General features: G+C 40.8%; 1 protein-coding gene across 1 annotated transcript; it reads right to left on the bottom strand.

Annotated features, from left to right (window-relative positions):
- Window positions 1–20,060: 20,060 nt before the first annotated feature.
- On the bottom strand, window positions 20,061–20,709 carry pmchl (pro-melanin-concentrating hormone, like). Its single transcript, XM_034897077.1, has one exon. It carries the CDS (start codon window positions 20,621–20,623, stop codon window positions 20,216–20,218), a length of 408 nt encoding a protein of 135 aa, XP_034752968.1. The 5' UTR covers window positions 20,624–20,709; the 3' UTR covers window positions 20,061–20,215.
- Between the last annotated feature and the right edge of the window lie 383 nt (window positions 20,710–21,092).

Below are 21,092 nucleotides of genomic sequence, written 5' to 3' on the forward strand. Positions count from 1 at the left end.
TGTTTCTTTGTTAGGAGGTCAGTCGTATTTTTGAGTCTCTTCTGTTTGAGCCTTTGTTACTGTTTGTTTGACCTCTTTATCTTTCTGTTGTTGTAACTATTTTTTGGGAAATAAAACTCTTGCTTTTTGGAATTTCTCTTGTGACTCCTCATGCCTAACTGCTTGGTCCCTCACAATACCACTAAAATTGAATGATAAATATGTTGGGGGACCCGACCACTTGAATAACAATGTACAGCCACAAAGACCTGATGGCCTTACAAGATCTTCAGTGAGATTTACAAACATTCTGACAATTAGAGAACGTTCATGTATTCATGGACATTTCAGTGTCCTTATAATTTGGAAGCTTCTGTCCTTTTCAATGTGTATTCAAGCTCTTTCCATCAAATGAATTTGCAAGTCAGCACTGAGGTCCAGAAAGAATGCAAAGCTTGGCTTCAGACCTCTGAGTATTTCAGCAATACACATCTCACCCACAAGTGGATCTTCCAAGACCAGAGTCCAAAGTTTGTAACTTGTTCCCAGTCTAAACATCGGCCAAGATGGCCCGCGATTTAACAAGTGCACCCTTCAAAAGGAGTCAGTGCTCATTCTCACCTCCCGTCCAAGTCTGCGTGTCCCAATTCAATATGACAAAGTCAAACAAACAGCCGGCCCGTGGCGGCCCTGTTAGGGTTTCTGTGGGGTGCTAATAGGTTGGCAGCTGGCAAGCTGAATGAGGCCTCTGGGCTTGAGAGCAGAGTGAAGCCCAAATAAACACAGGGGCATTCATTTTCACAATTTATAGATTTTCAAATAAAAAAATCATGTGCTTTCTGAACTTTGCTGACCTTGGACGCTCAGTGTCACTTGAAGGAAAGAAAGACTCCCATTGTGGCGTGAACAGGGGAGCGTTTGAGCCAGGTGTGAATGGGATTTTCCCCAGACCAGCTTAAACTCTCCATGTACGGCTTAAGCAGCGAGCAGGAAGTCAACTTCTCCTCACGAGCACGGTTTCGCGTACACGTTTGTTTAAAAGTGGCAGACAGGAAAGCGGCGTGTTTCTTTTCCAAAGACACTGCATTGGGAGAGTACTTTTGAAGGAAGCCAGAAGTCATGTTACATTCAACATTTGAATGCTGATGTCAAAAAAATTAAACAAAGATTAGCAACAACAATAAAGCACCTCAAAATGACATAAATGAGTATGTACCCTAAAAGTTGTTATTTTCTACGTATTAAAATATGCGTATTTTCCAGTCCTGTCTCCTAACATTTACATTTTCATAAAACAAATTTTTCTTTTGAGGGAAAAGTTTCTTTTCCCGCATTACATTTGTTTTTGACGTATCACAAATAAGTGATGTCCGCGCAGAGACAATGTCGGGATAAATGCGTGGTACAAAGAGACATAACACTTTAACCAGAACTATTATCTTTTTCTACCAAAAAGTATTTTTTGATAAAGACTGTATGTAAAGATGTCCACTCCTACTGTAAACAAGTAAAGCCAAAATATCCCGGATATGGGCGCCGCCATCTTGTAATTTTGAAACCAGAGTTTGCACAGCAGTGATCTGACAGTTTGGCGGCAGTATCGAAGGCCCGCCCACACACCATCCAACCAATCGTGAGTCAAACACAACTGTCAATCATGTTGTTTCACCTTGTTTTTATAGCATCAGAAAAAACTAACAAAAACCAAACTAATCACAACAAACATCATCATGATCAGCACTAGCTAAAATTACATACAGTAAACCATCCTTGGGGGAAAAAAACTCTTTGACGTGTAATTAGATTTTTCTTTTTGCGGGGCGGGATTTATGACCTATACCGCAGCCAGCCACTAGGGGGGGGGGAGACAGATGTTTTGACTTCACGTATGTAGTCTTTGCATCAAATCCTGAACCTAACAAAGTAGTTCTGTTTTAATTCACAACGTTAACCACGTTTTTAAAATGTCGTTTCACAACGTGCACAGATCACTGGAAACGTAATTAAGAATGCGTTGTTGTGGTGTGGGAACGCAATTTTCTGGTTGTATGTTTGAGCTGTAAATCATTTGACAACACAAGCTCAACTGAAGGTCTAGTAGCTGTTCGAACATTCAATCATAACACACCATCTTCATCAGCAGACTCAGGAAGTGTTCTGAGCACCTGCAGGTCCTTGTGGCACTTTGGCTTAAACATTGAGCATCAAAGTTTCTTCTTGAAAACAGCATTTAGTAACTGTCCAAATACACGTGCTTTGTCAGCATACCCAACAGGGACAAGAAGTAGTAAATGTGCAAAATAACAGAGAAAATATAAACATTTATAACTGGGTAAACTCTAAAATCCGCTAATCAAGATCATGTGATATGATTGACAGCTCCAGAAGAGATACCAAAGTTCTGGTCCTTGTCACAGTGTAGATGAGGTCTCAAACCAACATTTAATACCCAAACACAGAAATAAGTTAAGTTATACCAAAAACCAAAAAAAGCCTCTTTTGAAGCCAAGACTTTTACAACATGCATGCTTTGGCAAGGGATGTTGTGTTGGTGAGACAAAAATAATTTGGTGATCTTTTTTTGTCTTTCAGAAGGATTTTTTGGCAACTGAGCAGCTCCACTGGACCAGTTCAGAGTGTGGCTGCAGGGAAACACTGTCGGTTGTTCAACTCCCCTGATGAGAGTTTTCCACTGGCCTTCACTAGGCAACTTCTGGGGAAAAATTGGTTTGGTCCAACCATTTTAAGGTGCCAGTGGACTTTCTAACAGGAAGAAATCAGCCAATGGCATGCTTTCAAAGGCAAGAGCAGCTTGAACAGTTGCATTTGGAACTTGTTACAGAGGGTTTCTGCACCAAATAATCCATTAGTATAACCCATATCTGATTTGATGAGAGCATTTTGTAGCCAGGGGTACGTTCAGCCCCGACAAAAAAAAGCAAAACGTTTATTTTAACTAAAAAAAAGGGGTGCAGTGAACACCCTGCTGTGTGTGCTATCACACTGCCTTTTTATTACCATGAGTTTGCATACACGTTGCTGCTGATTGGGTAACATCTCTGACACACCCACCAAATGAAAGAAAAGTCATGGTGCAATTTGTTTGTACTCGAAAATCCAAATCTTTGAGTTCTAAGTCGGAAACACGGCCCCTCGGAGAGCCTCACAGTACCCCGAGCAAGCCAACCTCATAATCCATTATGGCTGCTCCGTGCGTCAACAGCAGTGACGCGGAAATAATATATATTTTATTAGCAGTCCTGCTTAATTGTGTAGCATTTCATTTGTCTTATACACAGTCCTGTCCAACTTCTAATTGTGGAAATGTTAAAACGCTATGCATATGCACAAAAAAAAAACGGCTAACCTGCATAGAGCTAACCCCACTGTGAAATACGGCTTGTTTTAATGGAAGGCCATTAACTCGGGCGTAGACTTCCAACTCCTGAGGTGAATGGAACGCACTAACACCTCAAAGCCGGTTCCCACCGTTCAAAGGAAATGCCTTGTTCCACCCGGAAACCATGACAAAAGGGTGCACAACGTTTTGAGGTTGAACATGCCCCCGATACCAGACCGATTAGAGAAACATTCAACCAATCAGAGCTTTGTAGGCGGGATTAAGGCATGGATGACATAGACTCACTTTACGAAATGACAAGTCTTAAAACCAACTATTTCTTTGATCTTTAAACCTGGTAGACTCATTTAAGAATAACGCGTCTTCCTTTCTTTAAACTGTTGTAATCTGGCTCTGAAATGCATTTAACTAACCTCCTCACCAGTGGTCACGTACACCTTGATGTTCAAATTTCATCATACTGACTGAAGCACCAATAGTTTGTACTTATAATGTTCTCTGTATTTTAACCTGACATCACCGGGCAATAACCTTTAATAATAACCACTAAAGGGCTGTTAAGTTAATGTTGTCACATACTGAAACTATCAGAGGTTTTATCACTTTTTTACATCAGGGGAACTTGGCCAGTGTTTGTGTTTTGATTTACAAGATCAGTAATAATGAGAACAAGACGGCCCATGAGTCTAGTGCTTGGTGCTGTGACTGGAGATGTGTGAGTACAGTCCCTTCTATTATGACGAGTGCTATACTGGTTTATTAGCCATGTAATAAGGTAGTATAGTATTTTGCTTCGTTGATTTTGAATGTATATTTCAAAGCATTTATGTCCCAAAAAAAAATATCATAGAAACGCAAAATTGGATTTTTCCCCCTGAAAAAGTAAATAGCACCATTTTGTTCTTTAATTTGATAAGGATGTAGGCCTTCAGAGACGTCTCCCGGTATCTACAGTATGCTGTAACCTGACCTGTGTGGTGAGTCAGGCTGCCTGGCACACGTCGCCACGGCGCTGTGATAAATCCTCCGTGTGCTGGGAGGAGGGGAGGGGATACACTGCTGCTGCTGCTGACACATTATAAATCAACCTCCGGGGTCACATGGCCATCTCCTTTGGTGTCTGCATGCGACCCAGAGACTGACAGAGACCGTTTGCCAATAAACCTTGGCACCTCCACCACTTCTTATTGGAACCTATTCGGCCTGAATTCATGGGCGCACTTACAAATTCCTTCCAAGTGAACACAGTTGTGATAATTAAAGTTAAGATTAAAGTTGTGTTAACTCAGCCAGTGCACAGACCTCTGTTTATTTCCTGTTTTCTGGTGAAGGCCTTCTCACACTAGGCAATCAACATTTATGCCTTTCTGTTCCATCTACAGCAGTCAAATTCACTGTGTTCACTCGCAATGAATCACTGCACGTGGCTAGGCACTGGTAATGACATTTTGAGCATGTTTAGAGACTTAAAACAAGTTTAAAACTTGCCCTGTTTAGGCCTGTTGGGTGCTAACTTTAACAGGGGGATAGCTCGGTGTAGGCAGCAAAGATTGTCTAATTTGTCCCGCTATTGACAGCTCTACAAATTAAAAAAACAGAGCTGTATGTTGTAATCCGCCGGAATTCTCCTTTAAAGTTATCTGTCTGTTACTAGTCTGTTATTTTGTCCTATTTGTTGTTTGATTCACATTAAAAAATCTTTTTAATGAAATTTTTTTTTTTCAAAGCTTCAAAGTTGGGGGTTATGTTCTGTAAATTAAATGATGCAAATCCTCAAACAATCCATGTAAATTCCAGGTTGTAAGGCAACAAAACACGAAAAATGCCAAAGGGGGTGAATACTTTTGCAAGGCACTGTAAAACGTGCTAGCGTGGTTACGTGGATTATGCTAACACACTGATGTTTAACAACTAAGTTCAACATGTTAGCATGCTAACATTTGCCATTTGGCCCTGATGACGAAGTTCTACAGCTGAGACTGATAAGAATGTTGTTAGTTTTGCAGGTATTTGGTCAGAACCAAAGTATTGGACAAATTAAACTTTGACTCAAAAAAAGAAATCACCAAAGTTAGTAAGAACCATAAATATCTTCTGCTTTTATGAGGATTTTTTGTGGCATTTCCCTTTCCTGTGTAGAGACAGTGGATAGACATGAGAGGTAGAAGGGGAATGGGCGACAACATGCAACAAAGGGCCGCCAAAATATGTCTTTCTTATGTTCTCAAAGTTCCCCAAAGATTTATCTTTCAGAAAACTGAAGGCTACAACTACAGCTGCAAAGATGAATTGATTAATCAATTAGTTTCCAACTATTAAAATGTATCCCCAACAATTTTATTAATCCATTAATCGGCTTGAGTCATTTTATTATGCAAAAAAGTAGAAATTCTATGATTCTAGCTTGTTAAATGTGAAAACGTTCTAGTTTCCTGGGTTCTTGCAAGAAATTTAAGGCTGTCATCTTGGACTTTGGAAAACACTGATCAACATTTTACAGACATTGTATAGACCAAACAACTAATCGATTAATCGGGAAAATAATCAACAGACTAAAAAAAATAATCAATTTTGCAGCCCTACTCACAACATAACTTACCATCATTTGAAGAGAAAATGAAATCTGTGTCCATAAAAACTGAACTGCTTTTTTAAGGTAATTACTGAATGGAAATATATTTAATGAATGTAAATTACACAAAGTTCCACCACAACACCGGTCCTGTCTGCCTGTCACCAAATCAAATATATCACAGTGCAAACACAATCAGTGTTAACATTTCTGAGTACAGTGCTGAGTAAGCACTTTGGTAAATTAGAACAAAGTCATTTTTTTCCTTCAGCTTTCACCTGATGAAGATGAACTCCTCCTCCTCCTCCTCCTCTGACTATGCTGAGGACTCTCATCTCCCTCTAGAAGGCTTGGATAATCACGCCATTTGTCACGCCACTGTCCATTCTAAAACAACAACCAATTTACTCCAGACACGTAATGTGTGTGGCTCTGTGGAGTTTCTTTGCCTTGCCGTAGGGAAAGGATGTTGCTCATTGGTGGCCTGGGGACGGCTCCTCACTTAGCATTATCAAGAAATGAATCAAATTGCTCCAATTATTCCTGAGCTGTTAAATTTTGCAGGGAATTGGGAACAAATCAATTTTCCTCAAAGAGTAATTATGTAAGGTTCCTTCTGTTTTTTCTCGTTCTCATGAGTGCTTTTTGTTAGTTTGGTAGTTCATCCTACACACTAACACAAAAAACACACACGCAGCAACCTCCAGGGACTCAACAGCGAACAGAAGCACAGTTATTGATTATGCCAGTCAATAAGGGCTAGTTTTCTCCTCGACTATTATACTAATGCACTTAGGGCAAATGCCCCGGCTAGCCTTGCAGGCCAGGTTATAAAAGTGCACCAGAGCTCCTAAATTATTCACAAGGCCCCTTCCCCAGCTACGGGCCTCCATTAGAGACAGCAGGGGAAGAGGACGGGGAGGGGGGGGGGACGATGATGTCACCCGGCCCAATGGAGCCAGACAAGGACACCTGGGACTGAATGATGGAGTCAGCTGTAGAGGAGCACAGCTCTGTTGTGTGAGTCTGTGTGAGGAGACGAGTCCTCTGCCTCCACAGGTCACTGTACCGGGCCTCGGGGGCCAAAGGTCACACTGTCAATACGGGATTTATATGGGAGGATAGCTTATGGAACCAAGGCTCATAATGACTAAATGAATGAATGCATGAATGAATGAAGGGAGAATATCTGACAACTGAACAATTGTGACATATTTGATGAGAACGTGAGGCCCCACTTCATTTCTATACCAAGGCTTTGAAAAGTACAGATGGATGACAAATAAAAATTAAAAACAACAGAAAAGCACTTCCCTTGGAACGTTGTATTTTTGCTTTCTGCGGTTTGGAATCTTGCTTACATACAGACACACACACACACACACACACACACACACACACACACACACACACACACACACACACACACACACACACACACACACACACTCATCAGTCTAATACTGATAGACTGCCAGGAGAGAATATGAAAGGACACTCAGATTGAAGTGATCCACAGTAAGAAGCAACCATTACTTATGTGTCCCTCTGGGTGACAGGCTTCTGAGGGTCAACACTACTACGTAAGATGTGAAGAGGGGGAAAAGGAGGAAAGCCTGAGTGAACTGATTGAACTGAGTGAACTGAACGTTCTTCTGTTGTACACAGGCAAGCACATGCAGTCATCATCTGATCTCTCCAGAAGAAAGAATGCTCATATTCATGTGGCGCTTTTATAACGCAAATAACTACTTGACTTCCAATGTATTCCCACTGCACCCCTACTACATTGTGAACACAGGGAGCCCTTGTGAGGGGCTATGAATACATAAGAAAAAGGCATTTCAACTTGGACAATCATGTCAAAAGTCAGGCTATGCCTTACCACTGACTGAAAAATAAAAGCACATGAAATAAGTCATGCGAAGTGTGAGGTATTTCCGCTCTCCAGCTGGTCTGCTGGAGAGCCTCATTTCTGGGAAGTCTAGCTCGTAGAATGCACAGCACAAACACTAAAACACAGAGGAAAGTCAACACAGTCAGCAACAACGTCAGGAGAGAAGAAAGTAACTACGTTGCCAAGAGTCACTTTTCTTTCTCTCTCTCTTTCTGTCTCCCTGTCAGTCTGTCTCTCACCCTCTAGGCAAAGAGCTTGAAATCACTGGTACAAGCTAACGTCTGGTTTGTCACTGCTCTGATATCTGTGGGAAATTTAAGGATGGAGCATAGATGGAATAGTGTGTGTCCAGGGACCTCTGATTATGTTGGACATGAATACAGGAAAGGGACAAGCATCACAACTTTAAAATATGTGTGTGAATATTGCTTGATTCAGATTGATTTTATGAATTTAGGGACTGCAGATGACAATTAGCCTGCTTGGCTAAATGTCCTACTTTGTGCTCATATTGATTAATGTGGGTTGTCCCTTTTAAATAAATAAATCTAAATCCTTCACCTGGCCACATGTCAAAGTCTTCCTGAGTCTGTTCCTGAATAAGATGTGGAGATCACAAATTACTTTACTGATTTTAATATTTCAGTCACAAAGGGACTGATTGTGATCGGAAGCAACTCAAATTCACCTGAGTACGAACAACAGTAAGTGAATGCATCACTGTCACAGGTTTCTAAATTGGTAGAGCGGTTGCCTGCCAATCGGAAGGTTGGTGGTTCGATCCCCGCCCCTGCAGTCATTGTCGAAGTGTCCTTGGGCAAGACACTGAACCCCGAGTTGCCCCCGGTGCTGCGCATCGGAGTGTGAATGTGTGTGAATGTTTATCTGATGAGCAGGTGGCACCTTGTACGGCAGCCCCGGCCACAGTGTATGAATGTGTGTCAATGGTGAATGTTTCCTGTAGATGTAAAAGCGCTTTGAGCAGTTGTTAAGACTGGAAAAGCGCTATATAAATACAGCACATTTACATTTACATTAGATGGAAGTAAATATAAAAAGTCCATGGATATAAAATTCAGAATAGAAATAGAAGAAATAGAAAAGTCCTTGCTTACCTTGTTTGCAGTATGAGGTGACCTGGCAGCAGTTTTACACGCATCTCTTTTACAATATTGACTCATGAAGGAAATCATTACTGGGCAACGGGAGATTTAATTCATTCAATTCAATTTTATTTATAGTAACAATTCATTACAAGAGTTATCTCGAGACACTTTACAGATAGAGGAGGTCTAGACCACACTCCAGAATTTACAAGGACCCAACAGTTCTAGTAGTTCCCTCCAGAGCAAGCAACAGTGCGACAATGGCAAGGAAAAACTTCCTTTTAGGAAGAGACCAGGGACAGACCCAGGCTCTCGGTAGGCGGTGTCTGACGGCTGGTTGGGGTTAAAAGGAAGAGTGGCAATCACAGTCACAAAAAAATAGTAGTTTGTAGTAGTTCTTTGTAGTAGTTCATGGCATAGCAGGGCACTGTGCGGCATTACAAGGCACAGCAGGACGTGGCAGGGCACTGCAGAGCGTAGCAGGATGATTTATCATTGCAGTACTGCTAGTGGACACTGAAAAAGGCGGAGCGCTGCTCCTCAGGGGCTAGGTCCATAAAAATCGCACATTAGAGGTTTCTGCTGGCCGAGACGGCTAGTTCCGGTTGAGTGGTCCGCTAACTTGAATGGGGATTAAATTATTTAATCATCCAGCGCTTCTAGACTTTTCAAATGTTATCTAACGGAATGGGTCCAATTCTCATAATGAAATGAGCCATCTGGCAGCGGCGCTCCGAAAAAACAGTAAGCAACTGATTTACAGACATTTCTTTCGGCGTGTAAGTCCATGGAAACATTTTTTTTTGGGGCTTAGTAATTGTTATTCCACTGTTTGATCTCTATGTTCAATTTGTTTCAAAGCACGGCGTACTTCCTAAGGGCCTGGTAGCACACTGCATGTTACCGCTGAGCTGACTATGGTGCTCTCCACCAGCCAAGAGGATTTCCACTGTTAAAATAAATGTTTCATTCAGTGACAATGGTGCTTCAGTGTGATGTTCGAAAATGTACAAAACACAGAACGCCAAATTACCCCTGAAAGTCAGCAAAGATGGAGATGGCGATGGCAATGCTAGTGGTGTGTGGGAGACATTGTCAATCACATTGATAGTACACTTGGAAAAGAACTATCTCTGTAAGTGCAGTCATTTTAAAACTGCATACATGGATTCCTGAAAGATGGAGCATTCAAACGTCCAAACATCTTGCTCCAGCTCTAATTCTTCTAGCTGCATTCGGTCTCTGGTGATTAACAGCTAAGATGTTGAGCTGTTACACTGATTATTGAAAACTGACTGATGGGAATTCAATCAGCATTTGTTATCGGACATTGGAGAGCCATTTGGCGCCAGATGTCATGTAACTGGTTGACCAAACTATCATGCTGATCATATTAAGGAACAAAGAATTGAGACACACCAAATTAGATTTTAGTATCAGGTTTCATTCACATATAGAGCCAGTCATTATCACTGCACTTAATGCAATACATCTAGAGATTAAGTACGATGTTTATGGCTTGAAACAGATGGTAGAGCAGATGTTCACCTTAAAGGGACAGTTCCCCCCAAAATCTAAATGCAAAATTTCCTATTAACTGTTGTGCTGTTTATCAATCTGGATAGTTTTGGTGTGAGTTGCCCAGTGTTGGAGGTTTCTGCCGTAGAGATTCTCTCCAATATAATGGAACTAGATGGCCTTCAGCTTGTGTTGCTTGAAAAACTCAACAGCTCTTTTTAAAAACCAGGAGCCGGTTACTCGAAATAATCAACAAACCCAGGTGTGTAAAGTTTCATGTTGGAACTAATTTTTTTTTCTTTCTACCAAACTACACATAGTAGTATCATCATCACTAAAGGACGCCTTCAAATGTATGTTTTGGCACTTTGAGCTCCACAAGCCGAGTGCCATGTAGTTCCAACGTATTTAAAAGAACACACATCTCCAACTCTGGCCAACTCACATTAAAACAATCTAGATTACTGCAATACTTACATTTTTCATTTTCTTAATCTACTATGTGTACTAATGTGTGGACGATTAAATGAAAAGGATGCTTTTTTTAAACCAAGCATTAAATGAAATTTCAAAACCTGATAGTTTGATAAGCATGCTATAATGCTCTTTTCTTTTAAATCTGGCAAATATTTACGTGTGTGTGAAGTTGTATATTGTACTGTATATGTTATATATGCGTGAATGTGTACATTTAGAGGTCCAGAACCACAGATTGGAGACTTTCAATTTATGATCTACAAATCACTTCCTGTTTGCCTCAAGACTTTTCACTGCTCAACAATCCCCAGGCTAACAGCTGAGTCCGGTGTCTCTGTGGTCTGACCGACCTCTGACCTCTGTGCTCTCATCCTCTACCGAGGAAGGAAGTGATTGTCCTCCTCAGGGATCAGTAAAGTGCGGCAAAAGAAAACAATACGATGACCAGGGTTTTCAACTGTGACCTGCTGCATTTGTCAAGAGTTAAAGGGCCAGGATTTTTTCTTAATTTAAGTTGTCTCATCAGACAAAATATTTACGCTTGAGAGTGGCTTCAATTATTTTCTGAAATCTAGGGAAAATTTTGCCTCAAAAAAAAAAATTATTGGTCATCTTTTAATCTGAAACAAATACAGCAAGGTTATGTTTTGGAAAGGATGAGCTAGTGGAAATCAGTGTTGCAGTCAAGACCACCTTAACCGAGATCAAGTCATCACCAAGAGCAAGTGCATGGAGACCGAAACCAAGACTTTGAGGGGTTGAGACAGAGTCAAGACCAAGACCAAGGCAGGGCGAGACCGAGTCGAGACCAAGACCAGACCAATGCCACGATAAAATGTTTGAAAAAGCTAATCACAGGCACAAAAGCGTTCCTCAAATTGCTCCACATCCCCATAGAAACACCCACAGAAAACACCTCTTTTATAGTTATAAGTATATCAGAAATGCCTTGATAAAATAACCAAAAGACAGTCTTGAAATAAAATCCTGAGTCCTCTTTATCTGAGACAAGACCGAGTAACAATACAGCGGATTTAGAGACGAGAGCTAGACCTTTAAAAAAGTGGTCATGAGACCAAGACAGATCTCAAGTACTACAACACTGGTGGAAATGTACAGTACATGTGTGTGGCTGCATACCCATGGTACTCTGTTTCTTCTAGATGTGTAACTATGACATTGCTTTCCATGACAACTTGATAAGGTAAACATTCATTTGTGTGTGTGTGTGTGTGTGTGATTTCTAACGACACAAAAAAAATTCCGTGGTGTCCTCATGCTGGACTAGTAGACAAAACAAAAATATTCAGCCAATAAGTCTTTGTCCTATCACATAAAACTGCCTCTCTCTCCATAATTGGTTTTGATTGATGCTTCATGGTTTAACGTCCCGTCATGAAATCCTTTTTCAAGGAAGTTATTATGTCATTTCACACAATCTTAAAATTCTGCATCCTTGTCAAACACTCACACAGTGCATCTTCATATATGTGATCAAGATTACCAGCTTAAACTGAAGTCAAACCAATAAGTGCTTTAGCAACTGTGCCTGGCAACGCCATGTTCCAGTGTGAGATTTAGCATACAGTTGTATTCAATTTCACAAGTAAGCTAGACTAAATATCTCAGGGGCATACATAAAAAAATAGCCAAGTTGCAATTTGGTAAAACAATGCTCTGATGTTTATCGTGACAGGCCAGACAGAATAATCACTTCGCCAAAAATGGGTTCCAGATGTTCTTTTCTTTTTCTCCAAGGTGCCCCATTGAGGGTGAAAGCCATTTGCTGTAAACTGTGCAAAACGAGCACTGTTGAATAAACTAAAATGTGCAGGAGCCATACACTGATGATCCTTTCCTGCTGTAATTATCCGTCATGGGTTCACCTCCTTTCCCTTCGTCAGCTGTTAGAGCCATTTCAGACTATCGCAGGCCTCCGCTGGCAAAACATCAGCTTGTTAAAACCCTCCATGTACTCCTATCTAAGGTTAAAATGCCAATAATTCTGCTTTGCACATCAGAGAGCCACACAAGGAAACAGGATTTAAAAGGTGCTGCAGAAGAATTCATAGTTTGGGTTTGCTTCCATCATGGATGCAGCAACACACATCATGTTACATTTTTCTTATTTACCACTAACTCTTTTATCAGATGTAAATATCAGTTGAAACTAATTATCAAATCAAAGATATTTGTGAGCCATCAGTCCCAACTTTGTAGGATGTTGATTGTTTTCATTTGTATGGGTTTTTCCGTTTTCTTTTCTTTACTTTCATTTTCCACAGGGCCCCTAAAGTCACAGAACATGATTTATTTATTTGAAATTATTTTGTGTATACAAAATAACGTGTGCACCGGATAACTTTTTTTTAAAGACTTCAAGAGCTTTTTACTTTTCAAAATAAGACATATGCAAACAATATAATAGAAAAACAGAAGCAGGCAACAGCCACATGCTTCAGCCTTCAGTACAAAGGTTTCTCACATCCCAATTATATTACATGTTATTTAGCTGGCGCTTTTCTCTAAAGCAACTTATATTAGCTATATATGTCAGAGGCTGCACGCCTCTGGAGCAACTAGCGGTTAAGTCCCTTGCTCAGGGACACATTGGTTGATGTATCTCCCACACCAAAGGAATCCACTGTGCCATGCAAAATGCTGTAATTCTTTCTTCTAAATTCTGACTCAAGAGGTATCACGCTCATTAAATCCCCATTCACTGAGTTCAACTGTCCAGAGGCTTCTTAAGATCCTAATGGAATTGTTTAGGAGTGCGGGGACTCAGCAGCGTGTAGCATGAAGCTGACAGCCTGTGCTTTCCACCCTTTTAAGTCCAAGACAGTTTCAATGGATAACTAACCTTTCTCCTGCTGTTCCTCAGCTATTTATATTGCCAGTCTTCCGGAGGAAACAACAGGCAAGGCAAGCACGCCTTTTCAAAGCCTCCCTGCAGAGGATACAACCCGCTTTTACTCCCGTAATTAACTGTCGCAATATTGGGCCAAGAGTTTACTCCTAAGTGTAAATCCAAAAACTCAAAGTGAAATCACAGATAATTAAAGGTTTTTGTGTACATCTGCACTTAATTGTAGTTGTTGGTGTTGAGACTTAAACTGCCAGACCAGAAACCAGATCAAATACTAAGTTGGTCACTGAAGAAAAGCTCACCTTTCAAGCAATACAGAAGGAACACAGTAAAGTTAACATTGTCTGCTTATCTTGAGAGTATTCCTTGGTGACGCTGATTATTGCAGGTGCGATCAGATTGGTCATTGAGTTTGACTGCCCGCCTTCCGATTCAACATGTCAAAGGGGTCCGAAGAAGGCCGACGGCTCCTCTGACGACAGCACGGAACACACCAAACAGACTGGAGTCACTGACCTCGCCAGACTGTCCTAACCTAACCCTAACCCTAACCCTAATCTAACCTAACCGTAACCTAACCTAACCCTAACCAGGACGATAATTGGGTTGGATTGTCAGTACCTTAACAGGCTGAGACAAAACTGAAAGCTGATCTGCTTGCGTATTTGCATCCTGTGTAACACCTTGTTCACAAGCAATGTCGTAAGACAATGAAACCTCCGAAAATAAACATAAAAACAATATGATTCTTTGTCTACAGATAGGCTACAGTAGCATTGTTGTAGCAGCAGTAAGGTAATTAATCATGTTTAAAAGAAAATTCTTTAACAAGCCAAGTAGTTATCTTTATGTTTCCACGTTTAAGAGTAGGCTTAAGACTTTTCTTTTTGATAAAGCTTATAGTTAGGGCATAGAATTAAATATTGTTAGGGAGTGAGGAGTCGCAGCGTTCGCCTAACCCGGCCCACCTGCTTCTCTTCATAGTTGTCAGATTTATCTATCATGTAATCAAGAATATAATAAAACTAAAGGGAGACTTGGCATACAGCCCGATCCAGTTGGGGAGAGTTCTAGCCCGACCGGGCTGGAGCTCTCTTTACCTTGTCTCTCTTGGTTTTTGCTGTAATAATAGTTTTAGACAGCTGGGGACTTATTTTGATACACTGAGCTCCTCTCTCCTCTATCTTTCCATCTTTTCATTTATGTGCATCCATGTCCCAGAAATGCTTGTTACTAACCTAGCTCTGGAGAGTCATTCCCCGGAGTCTTTATGTTCTTTTACCCCAGAATGTTCCCTTGGATCAGAGAGACTCCACAATCAGGGTAGCATCTGTTGTTGATGTAGCATTTATTCAGCCACAGTAATATGCCACCTATAATGATGTAATCCTCCTCTATTGGTTGAGAAGGAGGCTAACATCATTGTATTTGTGTAAAAAAACAACAACATTAAACTCATAAACCCAATTTATAGCAATGATCACATTTTTCAACAGCCATTATCATATCACACTTTATCACAGAGTAGTATGCCAGCAATGTTTTTCAAGGCCGCTGTTTTATTTTCCCTAAATTACTGAAGTTAGTTAATTTGGCAACAGTGAATTATACTATCCTATAATATAATAGAAAAAAATCCTGAGAAACATCTCAGACTGATAACATTCATGGTAAGTTAAACTAAATCTGTAATATAACCAAACAACTGATTCAAAAAAGGTTGCACAGGCTCTCATTTAACCGTTTCCAGATGTCGCTTCCCACAATCATCGGTAAAACAAAACACCTTCCCATAAAACGATTACCTGATTTGCGTACTATTATGAGGTCACTAAAAAACAAAAGGCTCTACTTGTAATTTGTCATAGTTTTAAAGGCTTTTCTGTTTAAAGCCAAGGATTTGAAGCATGATAGGAAAGAGTTTGTAGAGCATGGTTGTCAAACTGGGAAACAGTGGTAGGGATTTCTATCTGTTAGAAAACGTTTACGTAATTCTGCTTATGCTACATTAGTAAATCTTCCTGACATTATGACTCATTAATTACCCTTTGAGATTAATCAGTGTTAGTGCGATCCAGTAAAACTATTTCTCAACAATAACACAAGGCCAAGACTCTAAGCAGCTCTGTGTCTCTGTAGTTTCCATTTTAAAGAAAATGAATTTGAAGTCTAACACTTGTTTTTGGTTTTCAGCAGTTGGGGTGAGTAAAGTGTAACAGATGGAACACACCACACGCATAAATGTTGCATATAGCAGCATAGCATAAGCTATTTTTTATGGAAAGCCAAAAGTGCCTCAATTTGCTTTATTTGATACAAGCCTGGCTTGATACAAAGGCTTGCGTACCACGCAAGAAAGACATGCTGAAACCATCGTTGCAGCATGCTACACGCCCGGTGTGGATGGACGGATTGGATAACAGGGGCGCAGAAAGAAAAATAGCTGCGCTACGCTGCATAAGGCAACGCTCACACTTGCGGTGTGTTCTAGTCTGTTACAATGGTGGTGGTTTGTATGTTAACATACTAGTGTTTCCATTCAATTGTCAAGCAACATTTAATAGAGATTTTGAAATGTTGCAAAAAAGATATGCAAATTTGGCTCAATTTCATCAACTGATTTGGAGTTAATAAACTAGACTACAGCGTAGGTTCATCAGAAGTTGGCTACGCATGGCTGTAATCCGCAGGTAAACAGAGTAGAAGAAGTAGAGGTTGCCCACCAGACACAAAAGTCTCCTTGGCCATCTAACCCATATACAAGATAAAAATGCCGCTTTTAAGGCAGCTATTGACTATGTTTCATGCTGTCCAGAGATTATGGGAATATCGTTATGGGATTACCTGAGAAGACGTTAACAGCAGAAACAGTTGATCACCCATGTGAATTAAATGTATTACATCAGAACTAATTCTTCAAAAGGCATTTCCATATCCATTTAACTCTTTTTGAAAACGGAAAAACCACCTAAAGTGAGCGTTTCCATTTCGCTTTTCTACAGTTAAACAATCTTAGCATGTTGATATTGAGCAGGTACAATACCATGTTAACATTTGAACACAGAAAAGCATAGCCAAGGCTTCTAGTAGGAATACCATTCACCCTCAGGGGAGCCATGAACGTATGTACAACATTGCATAACAACCCATCCAATAGTTACAAAAAATGTCAAACGGATGGTGGCGTTGGAGGAAGAGTCAGGGATCACCAAAGTCAGCAGGAAACATCCTCTGGGGATCATGAAGGTCTGAACAAAATTACATGACAATCTACAGTATAGGTGAGGAGGTATTTCCAGTAGTAGTAGTAATAATCCCTTGTAGTAATCCCTATAGACACTAGCATGGCTAAAATGATTGGTGTCCATAGACATTCTGTTCTTCTTTGTTAGGAAAAAACATGATCATTTATCAACTAATACTCATCACAATTCAATTCATAAGCCTGTGGCTTATGAATCCTTTGGTTGGAGTAAGCATTACATTTTTCACATGCTGGATATCTGCCGAAGTCTTCAGCTTAATTGTTTTTCCGACCAGAAGCTTACTCCCAAATACCAAAAAGGTGCAGGCTTTCCCAGAAACACATCCTCCGTTCTGCTGACTCAGTGCTCTCACTCTGTATTTTGTGAGGAATGTTCTGCAGTTGTTGAGCCACTTTGACAGACCCACAACAATCACGCTCCAGAAACCTGTATTTCATTGCTCTTAACCACTGATTCCTGGCAGGGGAGATGCTGCTGTCAAGCTTTCACAAGTCACAACTGGACATACATCCCCATGAGGAATTCTAACTAACAACCAAACTGTCAGTGCGTTCACATGATTCAAGCCTTTAGTGATTGCGTTCCGCCCCCACTCCTCGTCCACACAGTTGCTGGTAGCCAAGGAGGACACAAGACATGGTGGACTCTTCAGAAGAGGTTATGATCACCAATTGAGTTTCTGTAAGCAAAAGATGCCGGAGGACACAATCTTCTGAACCTAGCCATACTGAGAAATCCAGAGAGAGTTGTGGAGCCGATTAATTATCTTTGTAGCAACATCGCTTGAATGTGACGGATTTTCATTAATATAAAAAAAGTTGTGCACCAAAGCTTTAAGGGTTAATCTATCCTCTCTGGTGTCACAGAGACTTCACATAGAAATTATGAATTATGAGCACTCCTGGACCTCATATATCATTAGGATAGAAACAGGATGGAAAAGAAATGGTGTGCAAGAAGCTTTCCCCCAATTTCATTCAGGTTTCACACTTTTTTTGTGATGTCCTGCTACTAGACAAACAGGTGTGAAAACTACTTTTTTTGGTAGACGTAAAACTACAACAATTTCCAAAACCTAATTGCTCAATACATTGTTCATAAAGAGATCAGTGTTTGTCTCTGTGGATCTTCAGTATGAGCTGCATTTGGCATTGCAGAAGCCAAAGCAGCTATAATGAGCCAAATCATCTGTAATTGATGTTGACTGGACGTCAGGAAGCTTCACTCCTATCCTGATTGATTGAAAGGCCATTTTCTATTAAATCCTGCCTCTGCTGAATTGAATGGGGGACACATCTGCAAAGCTTACAAAATCATTTAGCCTGATGCTCTTGTACGGTTGGAAAATCTCTCCCAAGAGCGTGTCTTTGTTCTACAGGTAGGAGGCCACCCAAATACATAAGACGGTAGTCAATTACCAGTATGCAGGATCTGATGGAACAAACTTTAATGTGAAAATCTGTCTGTAAGTGGACCAACTGGGGTCATCAAGGTGACTCTCCCATCACAGATGGGTTTTGAGACTCATATTCTCATTGTGCTGTATACATTTCAAAGAACTCTCCTAAAACCAGAATAAGACCGGCTTATCCCACATGTCCTAACAGGCTAATGCTACATGCTACGGATCAGGCTGTTTACATGATCCATATCAAATTTGGAATATGGTCACATTCGTAATTACAGTAGAATATTAGTAGGGATGGGCATTGTTATTATCAATTTTAGAAATACCAATATTGAAACCTATCCTGCTTATGGGAACCGTTACTTATCAATACTTTTATTGATATTACTCTTTATCATAATTATAGTGTAATTTGATAAGTTATTTTATTATAACCTTTGGCAGAAATAAGTAAAATTGGAACTAGGCTTAGTTCTTAAGGAGTTGTTTAATTTTTTCACTGACAAATCTCATGCTACGTTCACAGCTATAACCTTAAAGCTTAGTATTCGCCAGCATTTCACACATAAAGACACACACACACACACACACTGAAGTACATCATTCACAGCTATATGCTGACTTCATACTAAGTACAAAAACATTTGCACAGCATTCGTACAGAGCTCTGTGAGCTGTCGGTCATATCAGCAGCCATTACAGTTGAGTTTAGCCTACAAAAAGAGAGCGGCATGCGTTGACTAGTTAAGTTTAGGGACCGAAACCAAGTTACATTTAGACAAAAGACTGTGGTTGGGATTAAAACCCTCCCAGATACAGTCACGCGTTTCCTGGATGAGAGTCTTTTGTTTTCCCCGTGAAGCAAACTCCGCCCCCCGGCTCGAAAGCGCTGTTTGAATTACAGTGCTTTACTTTTTGTAGCTACATGTACAATTGGGAATCCTTTTCTTTTTCTCTCTCTCTCTCTCTCTCTCTCTCTCTCTCTAGCGCTCACTTTCCTACAATATGCACACAGTTATTCTTCAAAGGACTTTGCTATTTGTTGTACAGCCTAAAACAGTTTATCTTAAAAGAAATCTTCCCAGATGGGTAGACCTGGGGAGTGCCCTGGCAGTGTTATTTAACTATATAACTAGTGTTATGTAACTATAAGAAGATAGATGGATAGTAGTATTGTTCTCGATGCACATTCCTTTAACATCAATGTGCAAGTTAACAAAGTCATTTTGTTTTTTTTGTCGGGAGTTAGATGAGAAGATTGATACGACTCTTGTTTGTGTTAAGTATGGAGCTGAAGCCGGGAAGTGATTAGCCTAGCTTAGCATTAACACTGGAGGCAGAGAGAAACAGCTAGCCTGGCTGTTAACCTACCAGCAACACTAAAGCTCACAAGCACTTTGTATCTTTTTTAATCCATAAGCAAACAGAAACGTAACGACAGATTGTGCTGGTATGTGCTATAACTATTTCCTGATGAACAGATTTCCATCTTCCCAGTTCTTATTCATCACTTAATAACAGATCTGAAAGTAGAACTCTAACCCGGAACAGCTCAGTTTTAGGAGTAAGAGTGTAGAAGTGAGACAGATACAAAACATGCACAAGACTTAAGGCAGAATTCAGGGTTTTTTATTCTCAGATCTGCAATAATTTTAGATATAATACGTAGATATTTGGATTATGTTGCAACTCAGCCGGAAGCTGCCCAAAATAATGATGGTCATCCGCTGCTTGGGCGCCTGGACGAGCAGAGAAAAATGTCCTAGACTTCCCAGCATGGCCGGTACACCCGTCCCACCATGCACCTCATTGTGTCCCTCCTCAGGATGGGGATGTTCAGGTCCTGGCCAGCGTCTTTCTGCTCGATGACCTGGCTGTTGTCGTCAGATCTCCGCTTGTAGAGGGACAATCCGCCGTGCAGCACCCGCAGGTCCCTCCACAGGCTCGGATCGGCGATGACGATGACCCTCTGTTTCCTGGTTTTGCCCACAGCGGGCAGATCTGCGTCGCTGAGGCCGTTTTCTGTTGCATCGTCACTCAACAGCGAGGCGAAAGTATCCTGCTCCAAGGAATTGTCAGTAGTCTTGCCCATTGGTAACGCCACTGACAGTGCATAGCACTCAATCAAGAGTGCTGCGGCAAAGATGACGGACATCAGCGACTGCCTCATGGTGAAGATCTTTCAGGAGGAGCAAAGCCTTGGGTTCGTGAAGGACCTCTTTTCTGGAGCTAGTTGCTTCGTTGTTCTGACCCCCGAGATCGTATCATCCTCTTTTATATCATTTCGGACGCGCCGGATTGTGCCACGTTGAATCGTTTCGCACCATAGCTTCTCCTGTTGTGTTCAGGAAATTAGTTAAAAGCATTAAAACGTCGTTGTGCAGAAGTCTTTCAGTGTTCAAGAGTGTTGTTTTGGCGGAGAGTTAATTAAAATCATCTCCAACGTAGCGGCTGATATTAGACTCCTGACAATAAAACAGTGGGAACTCTTTGAGCAGGCGACACCAAGAAAAGCTTTAATCCAAAATGACTACCCTTTAAAACAACAAGGAGGGATTACTCACCCGTGAAGCGTTTTGTCCTGTCAGACACTTGGTGATGAAATCTGTGCACTCATGGCATTGTTGGAATGATGTCCA

This window comes from Etheostoma cragini, chromosome 16 (genome assembly GCF_013103735.1).
Source record: "Etheostoma cragini isolate CJK2018 chromosome 16, CSU_Ecrag_1.0, whole genome shotgun sequence".
Lineage (NCBI taxonomy): Eukaryota > Metazoa > Chordata > Actinopteri > Perciformes > Percidae > Etheostoma > Etheostoma cragini.

What these genes read in the sequence shown, in the direction of transcription:
- pmchl (XM_034897077.1), bottom strand. Translation starts at nt 20,623, where the DNA reads ATGAGGCAGTCGCTGATGTCCGTCATCTTTGCCGCAGCACTCTTGATT.